Below are 13,731 nucleotides of genomic sequence, written 5' to 3' on the forward strand. Positions count from 1 at the left end.
CTCTACAATGTATTGAACTCTACAAAGTTCAATAGAATCTTACAACGTAATATATAATAAGTATTTAAGAATTAAAACTTTTATTTTTCTTATTGAAGAGTTCAATGACCATTAAACTCCAAATCCATTGAATACCAATGTGACATCTCACAATGGTTGAGTTTCATCCATTGAATGACACATGGACTTGTCACCTTATTCAACTCTCCCATTGAACTCACCATTATGGATGCTCTCATAAATAAATCTGGAACGTTTGTTAAAAAACACCATCGACCACCTCAAGCCTCGCTAATTTGCTAGACTATATGGCGTCTATCTTGCAACTGTTGATGACTAGTTTTATAACATGTTATATGTATTGCTATGGATAGGGATGTGCTTTTGGACCGAATACCCGAACCGAAACCGAAACCCGGACCGGACCGACCCGAATTAGGACCGAATAAGTTATTTAAGTCGGTTTTCGGGTATCTATTTTTGCCCAATTCGGGTTTTGGGTTATTCGGTTCGGGTTACCCGAATAAAAGTTTATTTGGGCCAAACAGGCCAACCCAAAAAGTGAATAGTCACTTGAACCGAACAACCGAAATAAACCAAAATGACCCGAATAACCCAAATAAGGAAATTCTATATTTAGTTCAAGAAAAAAAATATATTAGATTAATATTTTTTTCTTGAACTAGATATAGAATTTCCTTATTTGGGTTATTCGGGTTATTTCGGTTTATTTGGGTTATCTGATTCAAAAACATAATGTAAATGTTTATTTGGGTTATTTCGGTTCTTTCGGGTTAATAACCAAACTGAAACATGTATTACACGAACCGAACCGGTCCATATTAGTATAACCGGTCCGAGTTTCGGTTCCTATTTTTCATCTAATTCGGGTTATTCAGGTTCGGGTCGGTTCCGGTCCGAAGCACATCCCTAGCTATGGATAGATACCTATATCGTAGAAATATGATTTGAAATCAATACACTCCTAAGTACACTTCTAATCCCAAATTATTTCTTGTTTTTTCATAAGATTGTTTTCATAAACACCATTTGTAACCAATTTCTAACCATAACAATAACTTTCTAACTATACCAATATATCTGTTTCTTTAATCATTTTAGGGGTGGACGAAAAAAAAAATGATCTAAAATGAATTATTGTTATATAAGGTCGCCATGGTATTTTGTGAACACTTTAAGTAGTTTGTTACCTTTTAATAACATATTTAGCTTACGGGTGTGTTTTTGAAAATTTAAAACAGTTCGTTACCAAATTCCAAATTCTAACAATAACACAAAATATGACATGCTTAACGTGATATAAGAAGTCCCCATAGTATTTTTTTTAGAACACTTTAAATAGTTCATTACCTAATGACAACATTTGTTTTTTCTAATTTACGCGTTTTTTTTGGACATTATAAATAATAGCTTTCACAAATCTCATACCTATAGGTTAAGATCCACGCAATTATTTAACTTCACATTAATTGATTTTTTTCTTTTATGTAATTGATAATCAAATCATTAAACTGATTTATGAAAAAGAAAAAAAAAACCACCCAAAGTATATTCACCATATTGAATCAGATATTAATGATTTTTATTGTCATATCAAATACACGGCTTTGTGAGATAACATGATATTTAACATTAATTTTAATATTTTGATTAATAGTGGTTAATTTTAAAACCTTTTTTATTTACTTATACAACAACCACTATTATTTTAGGAAACCTCAAAACAATATAAATTTAAACAAAATTCTAAATCCAATATAAATTATATATATTTTTTTATATTATGTTATGTTTGGTTGCTTCAATTTGGCCATTTATGCCGACTTTCTTCTAACTATCAAAATATTCAATATAGAGAATGTACTTTATTTATTATAATTATAAGTAATAACAACATGACAATGTACTTGTGTTTTTTTTTCCTGCATTAATGAATAATTAAAGTGGGAAATCAGTTAATATTTCAGAAAAAAGATTTTTTATTTTATAAGATCTGGATTTCTTTAAGTCATATAACATGTATTTCTACTTACATTATCAACAAGATTTCAGCTACCAACAATTATGAGAGATTTACCACAAAAAAAATGAGACAAAATTGATCATAACTACTAAGACTATTGTTGTGCATAGAAGATGAGTTAACCTGACTTTATGTTTGACCATTTTGTCCCTTTTTTATCAGCAAAATTGACAAAAATGCCCATTGTGAAGCTATCAAAGTTGTGAATTTTGCTGGAGGGATTTCCGATTCCGGTTTCCTCAGTCTGCAATATTTGCTCCTATAAACTGCAAAAAGGACTCTGAAAATGAATTTTTAATTATTAAAAAACATTAGGGAACGAATCATATGACAAAAATAAAGATTCAGAAAAATACTTACATTTGATATTTTCCAATCATAATGAAGAACACAACTTTATTTCAGCAAATGTCAACAATAGACAAATGAATCTTTCAAAGTTAGGGAGAACAATTGTCCCTTGCTACCTCTGTTTTCAAAGAAACAAAAATAAAGATTCAGAAAAACAAATGAACTGAATTTTCTTGGAAAATGATTTAAAAGAACCCTAATTCCAATTCATGCTTTTTGGACATCAAAGAAATATACCTTCTTGGTCTCAGAAACTCTATATAGATCAGCATGTATCTCAGTCAACCACAAACCAGGAAACAGTGTCTGCAATAACATCAATGGAAATACAAGTTAACAAGAATCAGAACAGGTTTTACTTATTCAATTGATAGTTACAAGATTATGTGAATAAGATAATAGTGTGCCTTGATGTGATCTTGTTATGAATTTCTTCAGATAGAATCTTTAACCTTTGTTAGGTAATCTCCTTTCCCTAACTTCTATCATTCAGCATTCTAATTTGATATGGGATATAAGTACGATTTGAATGCTGATATCAACATAATAGAGAATTGTTGGCAAATGAATTATGCGATCTAACAAAACATTAGATCACAGCTACGTTGTGTATCAAATCCGTATAAACATGAGTCAAATCCAGGTTAGTATGATTTATTTCCATAAGTATTAGATCGTAAATTATATGAAACAGGTACTTACATCCAGTTGATTTTGTACGATCTTAGGTCGCTTCTTAGGCTTCCGTGGCAGTCGCCGCTCCCCCATGTCCTCGAAGTCCTTCTCCATCTCCCGACGTGAAAGCGGAACAGAAAACTTTGGCCTAGCCTTTTCTCTCCTCTCAATTCCATCAGCGCCACCGCATCCGCCGCTATTATCTACACCCGAAGACGAAGGTCGTTTGAATTGTTCCTCCTCATCAAGCTCTTTCTTAAAATTGAGTATTATCTTCTCCCAATTCGCCTCCATGTCTCCATCTTTAGCTTTTAATTTAAGTACCAACGCATCAACCACCGCCTGAGACGGTGGCCAAATTTCTAATTGCCCATCTACCGCCAAGTTACCGGCGACTTCAATTGAATTCGAATTATTCGCAGTGCATTTGGAAAGATTCGGTTGGGTTGTATGCTTCGAAGAAGAAATGGTGGAATTGCTGGACGAGTTGGATTTCTCCAGCATTATTATGAATAGAATCAGATTTGATTGGATTGATTGGATTTCAAGGTTTTTGATTCTTGGTTGATGCGAAATTTGTCCCGGAGCTTTCCAGCTAGGTTTTCCGGCGAAAGGGATATTTGGGAGCCCAACCAAGACTATAAAGCCCAGCTAATAACTTACTCATCACAAAATAATAGTATTTTTTTCCCCAAATGAAATAGTTTAATGCTCTTTAAAGAGGAAATTATAAATTTAGTCCCTGAACTATCCCTGATTATGTAAATTTAGGTTTCTTACAATTGAATCTTGAGTAAACATAAAGGAATGGTCCATATATATATATATATATATATATATATATATATATATATATATATATATATATATATATATATATATATATATATATATATATATATATATATATATATATATATATATATATATATATATATATATATATCATTGTTAGGTTCACTCTAAATTTAGGAATTTCTTTTGAAAGGGGTCCACATTGACATGTATGATTCTAAATTTGGTCTCTCCATTTTAATACCAATTTAGTTTTATTAAGTCATTGCTAAAATATCTTTTTATCTCTACTTTATATCTTAGCTATTTTATTGTTATTAAATATGTTACAATACGTTTTGAGTGTTATTATTATTTTAAAAATATTAAGTCAGTTTAGTTTATTATTCATTACCTGTTACAATCTGTGATATCTTGTAAATATATTTTGTCAACAATAATCAATCACGACATTTTTTTTTTTGTTTTGAAAAAAGAAATCAAATCTTAATGTCGAAAAACTATCGACAGTGGCGGACGCAGAACATTTTCGTAGGGGTGACACTAAAAACAAATTTCCAAATAAATCTATATTAGCAGTGTCACTCGCGTTTTAAGCCGGTGCACCCAATAGAAAAAACTTTAAAAAAGAAATTTACACTACGTGCTGGCGTCGGAGCAGTGTCCCGGGACCCCTGGGGCACCACTAAGGTCCGCCCCTGACTATCGATAACAATATAAACATCAACATAAAAAATAATAAAGGAATTATGAGCCAAATCAAAAAAAAAATTGCTAAATATGATGGTGTTCTTTAGAAAAAAATAAAAGTTAAAGGGTTTTTTCGGACAAACAATTGTGTGAAGCCAACGGTTAAACTTGTTAAAGTGGTCAAATTGAAGCATATGAAAATACATAAAAGTTTTGTAGAAAAATAAAATAAGTTGAGGATGAATTCGGAAGAAAACCCAATATATAGGGTCTTTTACGTAATTAACCCAAATTAATATATTATTATAATCGGTAAATGACCTTTGATTCCATCGTTAACTTGAACGACAATGTTATAAAGGTCAACGATTGCTAATTTACACAGTCTCTCTTAGGAGAAGAAAAATGGAAACAGTTGGTAAAGTTGTAATCGCCATTGTTATAGCTGTGATAATAAGGCGAGGATGGAAAGTACTGAACTGGGTATGGTTGAAGCCGAAGAAGCTAGAGAAGTGGCTGAGAGATGAAGGGTATAAAGGTAATTCATACAAGCTTCTAATGGGTGACATGATTGAGCTTGGAAAGATGATGAATTTAGCGAAAAAAGATCCAATTCCAATCACCCATGATATCCTTCCACACATTCTGCCCTTCGATCATAAGATCATCTCCACATATGGTATTAGTTTCTTCTATCTTTTTCCCCATTATAATATTTTAATTATTCACATCTATCAAAGTAATCACAAAAAACTTAAACAATTGATTATCAGATTCTTTAATCTTGAGCATGATGTCACACATGACATCGTCATATTTGTAACTATCAGCTATAAACTAATAGCTAATTTTACTAAACTTATTGTTAATGATTTCATAGGTGAAAAATCATTCTTATGGTTGGGGCCAAACCCAAGGGTGTATATTAGGGATCCAGAGTTGATAAAGGAGATTTTATTAAGGCCAAACGAATTCCAAAAGCCACATCCTGAGCCATTTCGAGATAGCATCATTGGTGGGCTTCTTATCACCGAGGGTCATAAATGGAGCAAACATCGGAAAATAATCAATCCAGCTTTCAATCTTCAAAATCTCAAGGTTGGTATATGTTTCTTTTTAGATCATTTTGATGTGCAAAATCTAAATCGATGGATTGATTAATGATATATATCTGCATGTAGACCATGTTCTTGGTTATCTGCTCGAGTTGTAGTGATATGGTGAATCAATGGGAGCTTCTAACAATGGAAACTGGTTCGGCTGAAGTTGACGTATGGCCATATATAGATAATTTAGCAGGTGATGTGATTTCGAGAACAGCATTCGGGAGCTCTTATGAAGAAGGAAGGAAGATATTCCGAATCCAGAAGGAACAAATCGAGCTTATATTCAAAATGTTGTTTATACTTTATCTTCCCGGAAGAAGGTAATTAACAGAATTGGTGATCTATGATCTAGTAATGTGAATCATAATTCATGAATATCCATGTTCAGTTAATTCGTTTTGAAATTTAGGTTCATACCCACGAAAGCGAACAAGAAGTATAAAGAAAACATTAAAGAGCTTCACGATGTGCTTAGTGGTATCATTAACAAGAGGAAGAAAGCGATCGAGAGTGGAGAAGGTAGCTGCGATGACTTACTTGGAATTCTGCTGGAATCAAATTCGAAAGAAATTGAAGAATTTGGAGTCGGATTGAGTATGGAAGAAGTGATGGAAGAATGTAAACTATTTTACATCGCTGGATCTGAAACAACTTCGAATCTAATCGTTTGGACGATGGTTTGTTTAAGTTTGCATCAAGAATGGCAAATCAAAGCTCGAGAAGAGATCCTGCAAGTTTTCGGCACAGGAGAACTTGATTTCGAAGGTCTAAAGAATCTCAAAACCCTAACGATGATTCTCTACGAGGTTCTTAGATTATACCCACCGGTTATCATGACAATTCGTTCGACAATCAAGGAGACAAAGCTAGGGAACATGATGATACCTCCGGGTGTGCAATTGGCGTTAGCAATGATATATATTCATCATGATCGGAAAGTATGGGGGGATGATGCGACGGAGTTCAGACCGGAGAGATTTTCCGATGGGGTTGCGATTGCAACAAAGGGGAAAGGGTTTTTCCCGTTTTCAAGTGGTCCTCGTGTTTGTATTGGGCAGAATTTTGCTATGACGGAAGCAAGAGCAGCCATGGCGATGATTCTCCGGCGATTCTGTTTTGAGCTTTCGCCGTCTTATAAACATTCTCCGTTCCCGGTGTTCACAATGCCACCGCAGTTTGGTGCTAATTTGATTCTACGTAACATCTCGTAGCTTGACTTTTGTAGACTACAAATTTGGCAACATTTCTAGACATAAATCTGTTGCATCATTATATTACAAATAATAACCATGTGGTATATATAAAAGTTATATATGTATTAATTCTCATCCACTTAGTGAACAGGAACTTTTTAAAGTTTCGAAATTGGCCACAGGAACTTTATGTACTTTTATTTTTCCTACTTTCGCCACCAAACCTTATTGTCTTTCACTTTCCTTACATAAAGATTCTTTTATTCATGTCCATATTTAGTTTATGTAAATTATGCCAATTATCTTTATTTAATACATATTTTAATTGCCACGAAATGTAAAAGCTTTTACAGTTCCTTTGTCATCACCATTTTTACCTAATCCTCGTCATATGTGTTTTGATTTTCTCTGTTTGACTTAGGTTTCCGTTTTGCTGGATATCCACTTTTGACGTTGTGTTGACGATACGCACTCAGGTTTATGCTTTTCTATGGCTTTTTCCCCTCCATTTTATGTATTTGTTTCTTTTATGTTTTCTTTGCCCGTTTCTGAATTTTTATTTCACCTATTTGATGTTAAGATTGGGGCGGAATAACGATATGTGACGGAAAAAGAGACACTCTTCTGCAATCAAGAACAGGTAGTCCACAAGAGGACACTGTAGGAATCGAGAAGTGAGGTTTCTAAATTGATTAATGGGGAAGAAGAACATTGAAAGTAAGCAACTGCAACACAAAGAAAAACCACAAAAAGAATCGTAGATATATTTGAATCCCTTCGCGTATATGAATCGAATGTGCTTCCCATATCTGAACAAATCCTAATTGAACCGCCCATAAAACCCTCCCCTGCTCCGCAATAGCCAACACCACTGCCATCATTCCTTATTCTAAGTCGAACCCTTTTATGGCTTGATTTGTGCTACAAACGGCGAAGAGTTGGAGGTAAGTTTTTTAGGGTGAATTAAACTCTTTCTTCTTTCATATTTTAGATTGCAATTTTTTCTAATATGTGTTTTTCAATTAAGTGTTTCTTTGAACCGTGGGTGTGAGAAAAACACGTGGTTTATGTTCATGTATTGCTGCAAATGGTTTAGATGGCTCTAAAAACCGTTAACCTAGTGAAATTCAGGTTCTTTAATAGCAACTTCTGTAATAGGTGCATGTTTTCCTATAAAATCATGAATTTGGGTTCAATTAATAGTTTTTCAATTATGCTTCTATTAGAGATTTTTTTTAATTTACCATATAATCAACACAAAATAATCGGATATATGATAAGAATTTTAAACCATTTATACATGTGAATGTAAATTTGCTTGCTTTCTGTACTTTGTAGGTTTCATACATATTTATACAACAGGTACTAAGAATATTAAGGACTTTTTGTAACAGTCAGGTGGTTAGCTATTACTTTGCTCAGGCACATTATGCTTTGTTCATTTTAATGAACAAAACTCAAATTTGATAGTTTTTTTTAATGGACAACTTCTCCAAACCCTTCTTTTATATGACGTACTTGTGTGAACATCAAAATCCTGATTGACTATGTTCGTCGATGCCTTTTCTACTTCGCTCAATATGAGGTATAATAAATTGGATAATGAACGAAGGAGGCATCAATTTATTTATATTTGGTTTCGTTTTTGTAACATAAGGTTTGCAGTTTGCTCTTCATCTTTTGTAAGGTAAAATCAATTAAATTTTAGATTTATCATGCTTAGATTGCTTAATTTCATGCTTTTTTTGGGTTTCTCATGTATGCATTGTTTCATTAAGGTTGAGTTAAATAGAATTAAAAATAATTTGAGGTGAGGTCCCCTATTTTCATCAACATGTTGAAGTTTATTGAGGGCTTTGTTGATGTGGACACTGAAGCTACCTTTGTTTATCAATCTAACTCTTTAGGTACATGCTTCTCTGAATATTCCTCAATAAACATGGAGGTCTATATAAATATATACATCAATATGTTGAGGTTAATTGAGGACTTCGTTTCATCAATATGTTGCAACAATAATTTGAGGTGAGGTCCCCTATTTTCATCAGTATATTGGAGTTTATTGAGGACTTCGTTTTTTTCTTTGAATATTCCTGTAAGAAAAGGTTAGTAATAAACGTAGTGGCTGAGGCTCAAGTTGGACTTGATTCCCTTAAACAGATTCGTAGTCTGTTCCCAGGGTACAACAACCAAAACAATGTGTACTATCGGATACGGCTACTTGCCTGAAAGAATCATCGGAAATAGTTGCAGAGAAGAGGAGGAAGAAAATGAGTATTTGTATCTATGTATCGAATGAGGTGGCAGTGGTTCGTTTCTATATTGGTTTGTAATGGAAACAAATCAATTCATCATTAAGGAATCGATTGTGCCAATAAATGCTATTAATTGCATAATGAATGAGCAATAAATGCATCATTTTTCAAAATTCAAACCAAGGAACAAACTGAGGGTTGCACGGGCCCGAGTTTTTCGGAGCTGCATTCATCTCCACGGATCACGCCCATGCACAAGTTCGGTGAATTTGGCCTACGAAATCCAAGATTTGCACCCCCTGCGCATGGGTAGGAGTTGGAGTAAAACCATAGGCACATGCTCGTAAGCCTATCATGCATTCAAGCTTATAAACTCACTTGAGTATGGTTTTCCTACCAATATGGGATTCATTCCCACATCCATCTCTTTGCTAACTTTTATTCTCAAATACCCAAATTTGAGCATCGATATATCATTCACATATACTCCATTTTTGGACATACGATATCTCGTTTCAAAGCTCTCACAGAGTACAACACAAACCTACTTAGAGTTAGTTATATATACAATATATGCATATATTTTTATATATGTCCAAAGTTAGTAAAAATACATATATTTATACTAAAAATTTCCAACAATCCCCCACATGAATGGAGATCGATCGCTGCACATCAAATTTCCATATGAAAATTTCAACAGTTGAATCCTACATAGGATGGGTGGGTATTACCCTTTGAACCCTCCCTTAAGTATTACACTTAATATCCTAGCAGTCAATGGATCCTTATGTCTTTGAACTTAGCTGCCATTTGTGTAGATAATAATATAATTCTCACAGGACTCTCCCTAACAAAGGCATATCCTCATAGACGTGTTCGTTTTTTGTCATGAACACTAACCTGGTTCTGCAAGAGCTTTAGGAATTGTGCCCCCATAATTCCCTTCGTAGCGACCCCACTTATCTCTTAAATAGGTGATTCCAAAAATCATTAAAAACCATATTTTTAGCCTAACTTTGTCACTACATATAGGAATGGACTAGCAAGTAATGGTAACTCCCCCACAGTGACCTGCCTCACTCATACAACTAGATTGTCCTTTTGAACCCAGATTTTGGGATCTCCAGTCTTTTGGGTAAGGTTTCCTTCGTATGAATTTATTCATTCAAGGGATTTAGTATCATTCCTCTTAACGACTTATAAACTACATCTCTACTCAAGCCTTTTGTAAGCGGATCCGTAATGTTATCCTTTGACTTCACCTAGTCAATTGTGATAACCCCCGTAGAGATTAGTTGTTGTATCGTTTTATGTTTTACATCTAATGTGCCTTGATTTACATTGTACTTTGAGATCTACCAATTGTTGATTGGTTATCACAATGTATACATATGGCGGTTACCGGCTTAGGCCATTCGGGAATGTCCTCTACAAATTAACGTAGCCACTCCGCCTCTTTAGCAAAAATATCTAAGGCGATAAATTTAGATTCCATTGTAGATCTGGATATAACTGTTTTCTTGGACGATTTCCAAGCTACAACACCTCCAAGTGTAAACACATATCTACTGTAGATTTGGAATCTTTTATGTATGATATTCAATTTACATTAGTGTATCCTTCGATAACTGCTGGATGCCTGCAATAATGTAGTCCATATTCTTGTGTGTATCTCACATACCTTAGCAGGCTAGTAATACTCTTCCAGTGTTCAGAATTGGGTTTACTAGTATATCTACTTAGTCTGATCACAACATATGCTAAGTCAGGTCTAGTACAACTCATTAGATATATCAGATTGCCAATAATTCTAGAATATTCCACTTGATTAACATTATCACCTCTATTATTACGTAGATGTTGACTAGTATCAATTGGAGTTCTAGTTATGCTAGTATCTCCCTTAGCAAAATTTTCAAGAATCTTATCCACATAGTGTGTATGACTTAAAATCAAACCATTATGGGTTCTTATGATCTTGACTCCAAGAATCACATCTGCTAAAGCCATATCTTTCATGTCGAACTTGGATTTCAACATATCCTTCGTGGATCTTATCATCTTGTCATCACTACCAATGATAAGCATATCATCAACATATAAACACAAGATGACATAACCATGGGTGGTGTTTTTCACATAGATACACTTATCACACTCATTGATTCTAAAACAACTATCCATCATGACTTGATCTAATTTTTTATGCCATTATTTCGGAGCTTGTTTTTATCCATATAGAGACCTAACAAGTTTACAAACCTTGTTCTCTTGTCCTAAATCAATGAATCCTTCAGGTTGTTCCATATAAATTTCTTCTTCCAACTCCCCATTTAGAAAAGCAGTTTTCACATCCATTTGATGAACTTGTAGGTTTCTAATCGCTGTAATGGAAAGAACTAATCCAATTGATGTTATTCACGTTAGCGATGTATATGTGTCAAAGTAATCTAGACCTTCCTTTTGTCTATAACCTTTGATTACTAGCCTTGCGTTGTATTTATCAATACTTCCATCAGGTTTCATTTTTCTATTAAAAATCCAAAGGTAGCCAAGTGGCTTGCTACCTAGAGGTAAATCCACTAGCACCCACGTATGATTTTGTAAGATAGATTACTACCTCATTTTTTATGGCTTCTTTCCATTGAGGTCCCTCAAAAGAAGTAACCGCCTCTTGGTAGGTTTTAGGTTCACTTTGCACCATATAGGTGTAAAAATCGTCATCAAATGATTTTTCAACTCTAGCCCTATTACTTCTTCTGATTTCTATATCTTCTTCCTTGAATTAAGCTTGTTCTTCCTCTCGAACAACTTCGTTGTTTGGTAAAGATGGGTTATCGAACTTCTTATTCAAACAAGGAAATACATCTTCAAAGAATGAATCATTCCTTGATTCCATTATTGTATTATTGTGTATCTCAGGATTCTTAGAATCATGCACGAGAAACCGATATATACTACTGTTTTGTGTATATCCAATGAATACACAATCCATTGAGGACCTAACTTTTGTACCTTAGGCGGTGGTACAACAGCTTTGGCTAGGCACCCCCATACGTGTAAGTACTTATATGATGGATTTCTTCCCATCCAAAGTTCATATGGTGTTTTATCCTTTTCTTTGCGAGGTATCTTATTTAAAAGATAGTTAGCCGACAAAATATTCCCCCTCCCACATTGACTGGTTTACACCAGAACTAATTAGCATGACACTAACCATCTCTACGATTCTTTCTTTCAGCAATGCCATTAGATTGCAGTGAATAAGGTGATGAGAATTCATGATGAATTCCATTTTGAGCACAAAATTCAGCATATGGAGAAACATATTCTCCACCCCTATAACTTCTAACCACATTGATTTTCTTATTGACTTGATTCTCAACTTCCTTTTTGTATAAGACAAACTTGTCCATTGCTTCATCTTTACTCTTAAGTAAATATATGTAGCAATATTTCGTGCTATCATCAATGAACATAATGAAGTATTTGTTCCCACCTAGAGTAGGAAATGATTTCAAATCACACACATCAGTGTGAATTAATGTGACATCCCCAATTTGACGGCTAGAAAATATCAATTTGTTTATGCTTATTTAAAAATCAGAGCATCCTTTTTGAAGAATAATATTGCGGAATTTGTTCCCAAAAACATGATAATCATATTATCAAATCATTTTCGAGGAAATGTATTTTATTTATATTAAAAGGTTGGGATGTCATCGTCAATATAGAAACATAAGCATAACAAAATATTACAAGCCTTATAGTAATTAAACTAGTGGCCTAATACTCCTTGAATCTCTCAGCATAATGTATCTTTAATATCGCTACATGTGATACAACAAACTGAGTGGGTCAGGTTGGGAAACCTTATAAGTACGTAGGGATTTTAATCCCACAATGTTATACCACACACACACACACACACACACACACACACATATATATATATATATATATATATATATATATTAGAACTCTCAAGATACAATTTCATATGAGCAATTTACCCCACTTCGTCGATCCCCACAACAACATGATCCATACTTTCGGATCTAAAATGAATGGATTTACCTAATCCATACTCCCAGATCAGGTATGAACAACTATGTTTAATCCATGCTCTCGGATCAATGAAAAATGACTATGCCCACTCCATACTCTAAGACTAGGGACAAATGACTATGTCTAATCCATGTTCTCGGATTATTGACAAATGACTATGCCCACTCCATACTATCGGACTAGGGACGAATGACTATGTCTAATCCATCCTCATGAATCAAAGACAAATTTTATAGTTCTACCATACATGTATATCTCACTCTCACTCTTAAGGAGATACTACCCGATATCCATCTTAATTAATTTAGGTTTTTATTCTATAAGTCCTAAATCATCATATATTATCAGATATGCTCTTAACACATATTTCAGGCAATATAAAATATCTCACACATAAACATCTATTTATTACTTTAATCAATACTTGTATTAAAATCATGTTCATGAAATGGACTATGCACTCACTTGTTAAAGTGATGACTCGAAACTCGGACAACGCTTCGCTCCTAGCAACTGTCTTTTCCTTTGACGTAACCTAGTATCATTATCAC

At 33.9% G+C, this 13,731-nt stretch overlaps 2 protein-coding genes across 3 annotated transcripts; one reads left to right on the forward strand and one right to left on the reverse strand.

The window, feature by feature from the left end:
• Positions 1-1,982: 1,982 nt before the first annotated feature.
• LOC111911247 (uncharacterized) lies at positions 1,983-3,848 on the reverse strand. Of its 2 annotated transcripts, none has more exons than XM_023907035.3 (4): positions 3,098-3,848; positions 2,633-2,701; positions 2,405-2,513; positions 1,983-2,310 (listed from the first exon to the last, which is right to left on the reverse strand). In XM_023907035.3, exons 1-3 carry the CDS (start codon positions 3,572-3,574, stop codon positions 2,508-2,510), a joined length of 552 nt encoding a protein of 183 aa, XP_023762803.1. In that variant the 5' UTR covers positions 3,575-3,848; the 3' UTR covers positions 1,983-2,310; positions 2,405-2,507. The 2 variants fall into 2 exon arrangements, with proteins under 2 accessions (XP_023762803.1, XP_023762802.1); XM_023907034.3 differs by having other exon boundaries at positions 1,983-2,324.
• A 933-nt stretch (positions 3,849-4,781) lies between these two features.
• LOC111911248 (cytochrome P450 CYP72A219) lies at positions 4,782-7,048 on the forward strand. The gene is made up of 4 exons (XM_023907036.3): positions 4,782-5,234; positions 5,436-5,653; positions 5,737-5,981; positions 6,071-7,048. Exons 1-4 carry the CDS (start codon positions 4,961-4,963, stop codon positions 6,870-6,872), a joined length of 1,539 nt encoding a protein of 512 aa, XP_023762804.1. The 5' UTR covers positions 4,782-4,960; the 3' UTR covers positions 6,873-7,048.
• Positions 7,049-13,731: the final 6,683 nt, after the last annotated feature.

The sequence above is a fragment of the Lactuca sativa genome, chromosome 8 (assembly GCF_002870075.4).
Source record: "Lactuca sativa cultivar Salinas chromosome 8, Lsat_Salinas_v11, whole genome shotgun sequence".
In the NCBI taxonomy this organism is placed as follows: Eukaryota; Viridiplantae; Streptophyta; class Magnoliopsida; order Asterales; family Asteraceae; genus Lactuca; species Lactuca sativa.

Excerpts from the sequence above, each read along its gene's own strand:
- LOC111911247 (XM_023907035.3), bottom strand. The coding sequence starts at position 3,574 with ATGCTGGAGAAATCCAACTCGTCCAGCAATTCCACCATTTCTTCTTCG. Across the intron at positions 2,702-3,097 it reads TCGTACAAAATCAACTGGAT|ACACTGTTTCCTGGTTTGTG; the intron begins GTAAGTACCTGT and ends ATGTTATTGCAG.
- LOC111911248 (XM_023907036.3), top strand. The coding sequence starts at position 4,961 with ATGGAAACAGTTGGTAAAGTTGTAATCGCCATTGTTATAGCTGTGATA. Across the intron at positions 5,235-5,435 it reads TAAGATCATCTCCACATATG|GTGAAAAATCATTCTTATGG; the intron begins GTATTAGTTTCT and ends ATGATTTCATAG. Across the intron at positions 5,982-6,070 it reads CTTTATCTTCCCGGAAGAAG|GTTCATACCCACGAAAGCGA; the intron begins GTAATTAACAGA and ends TTTGAAATTTAG.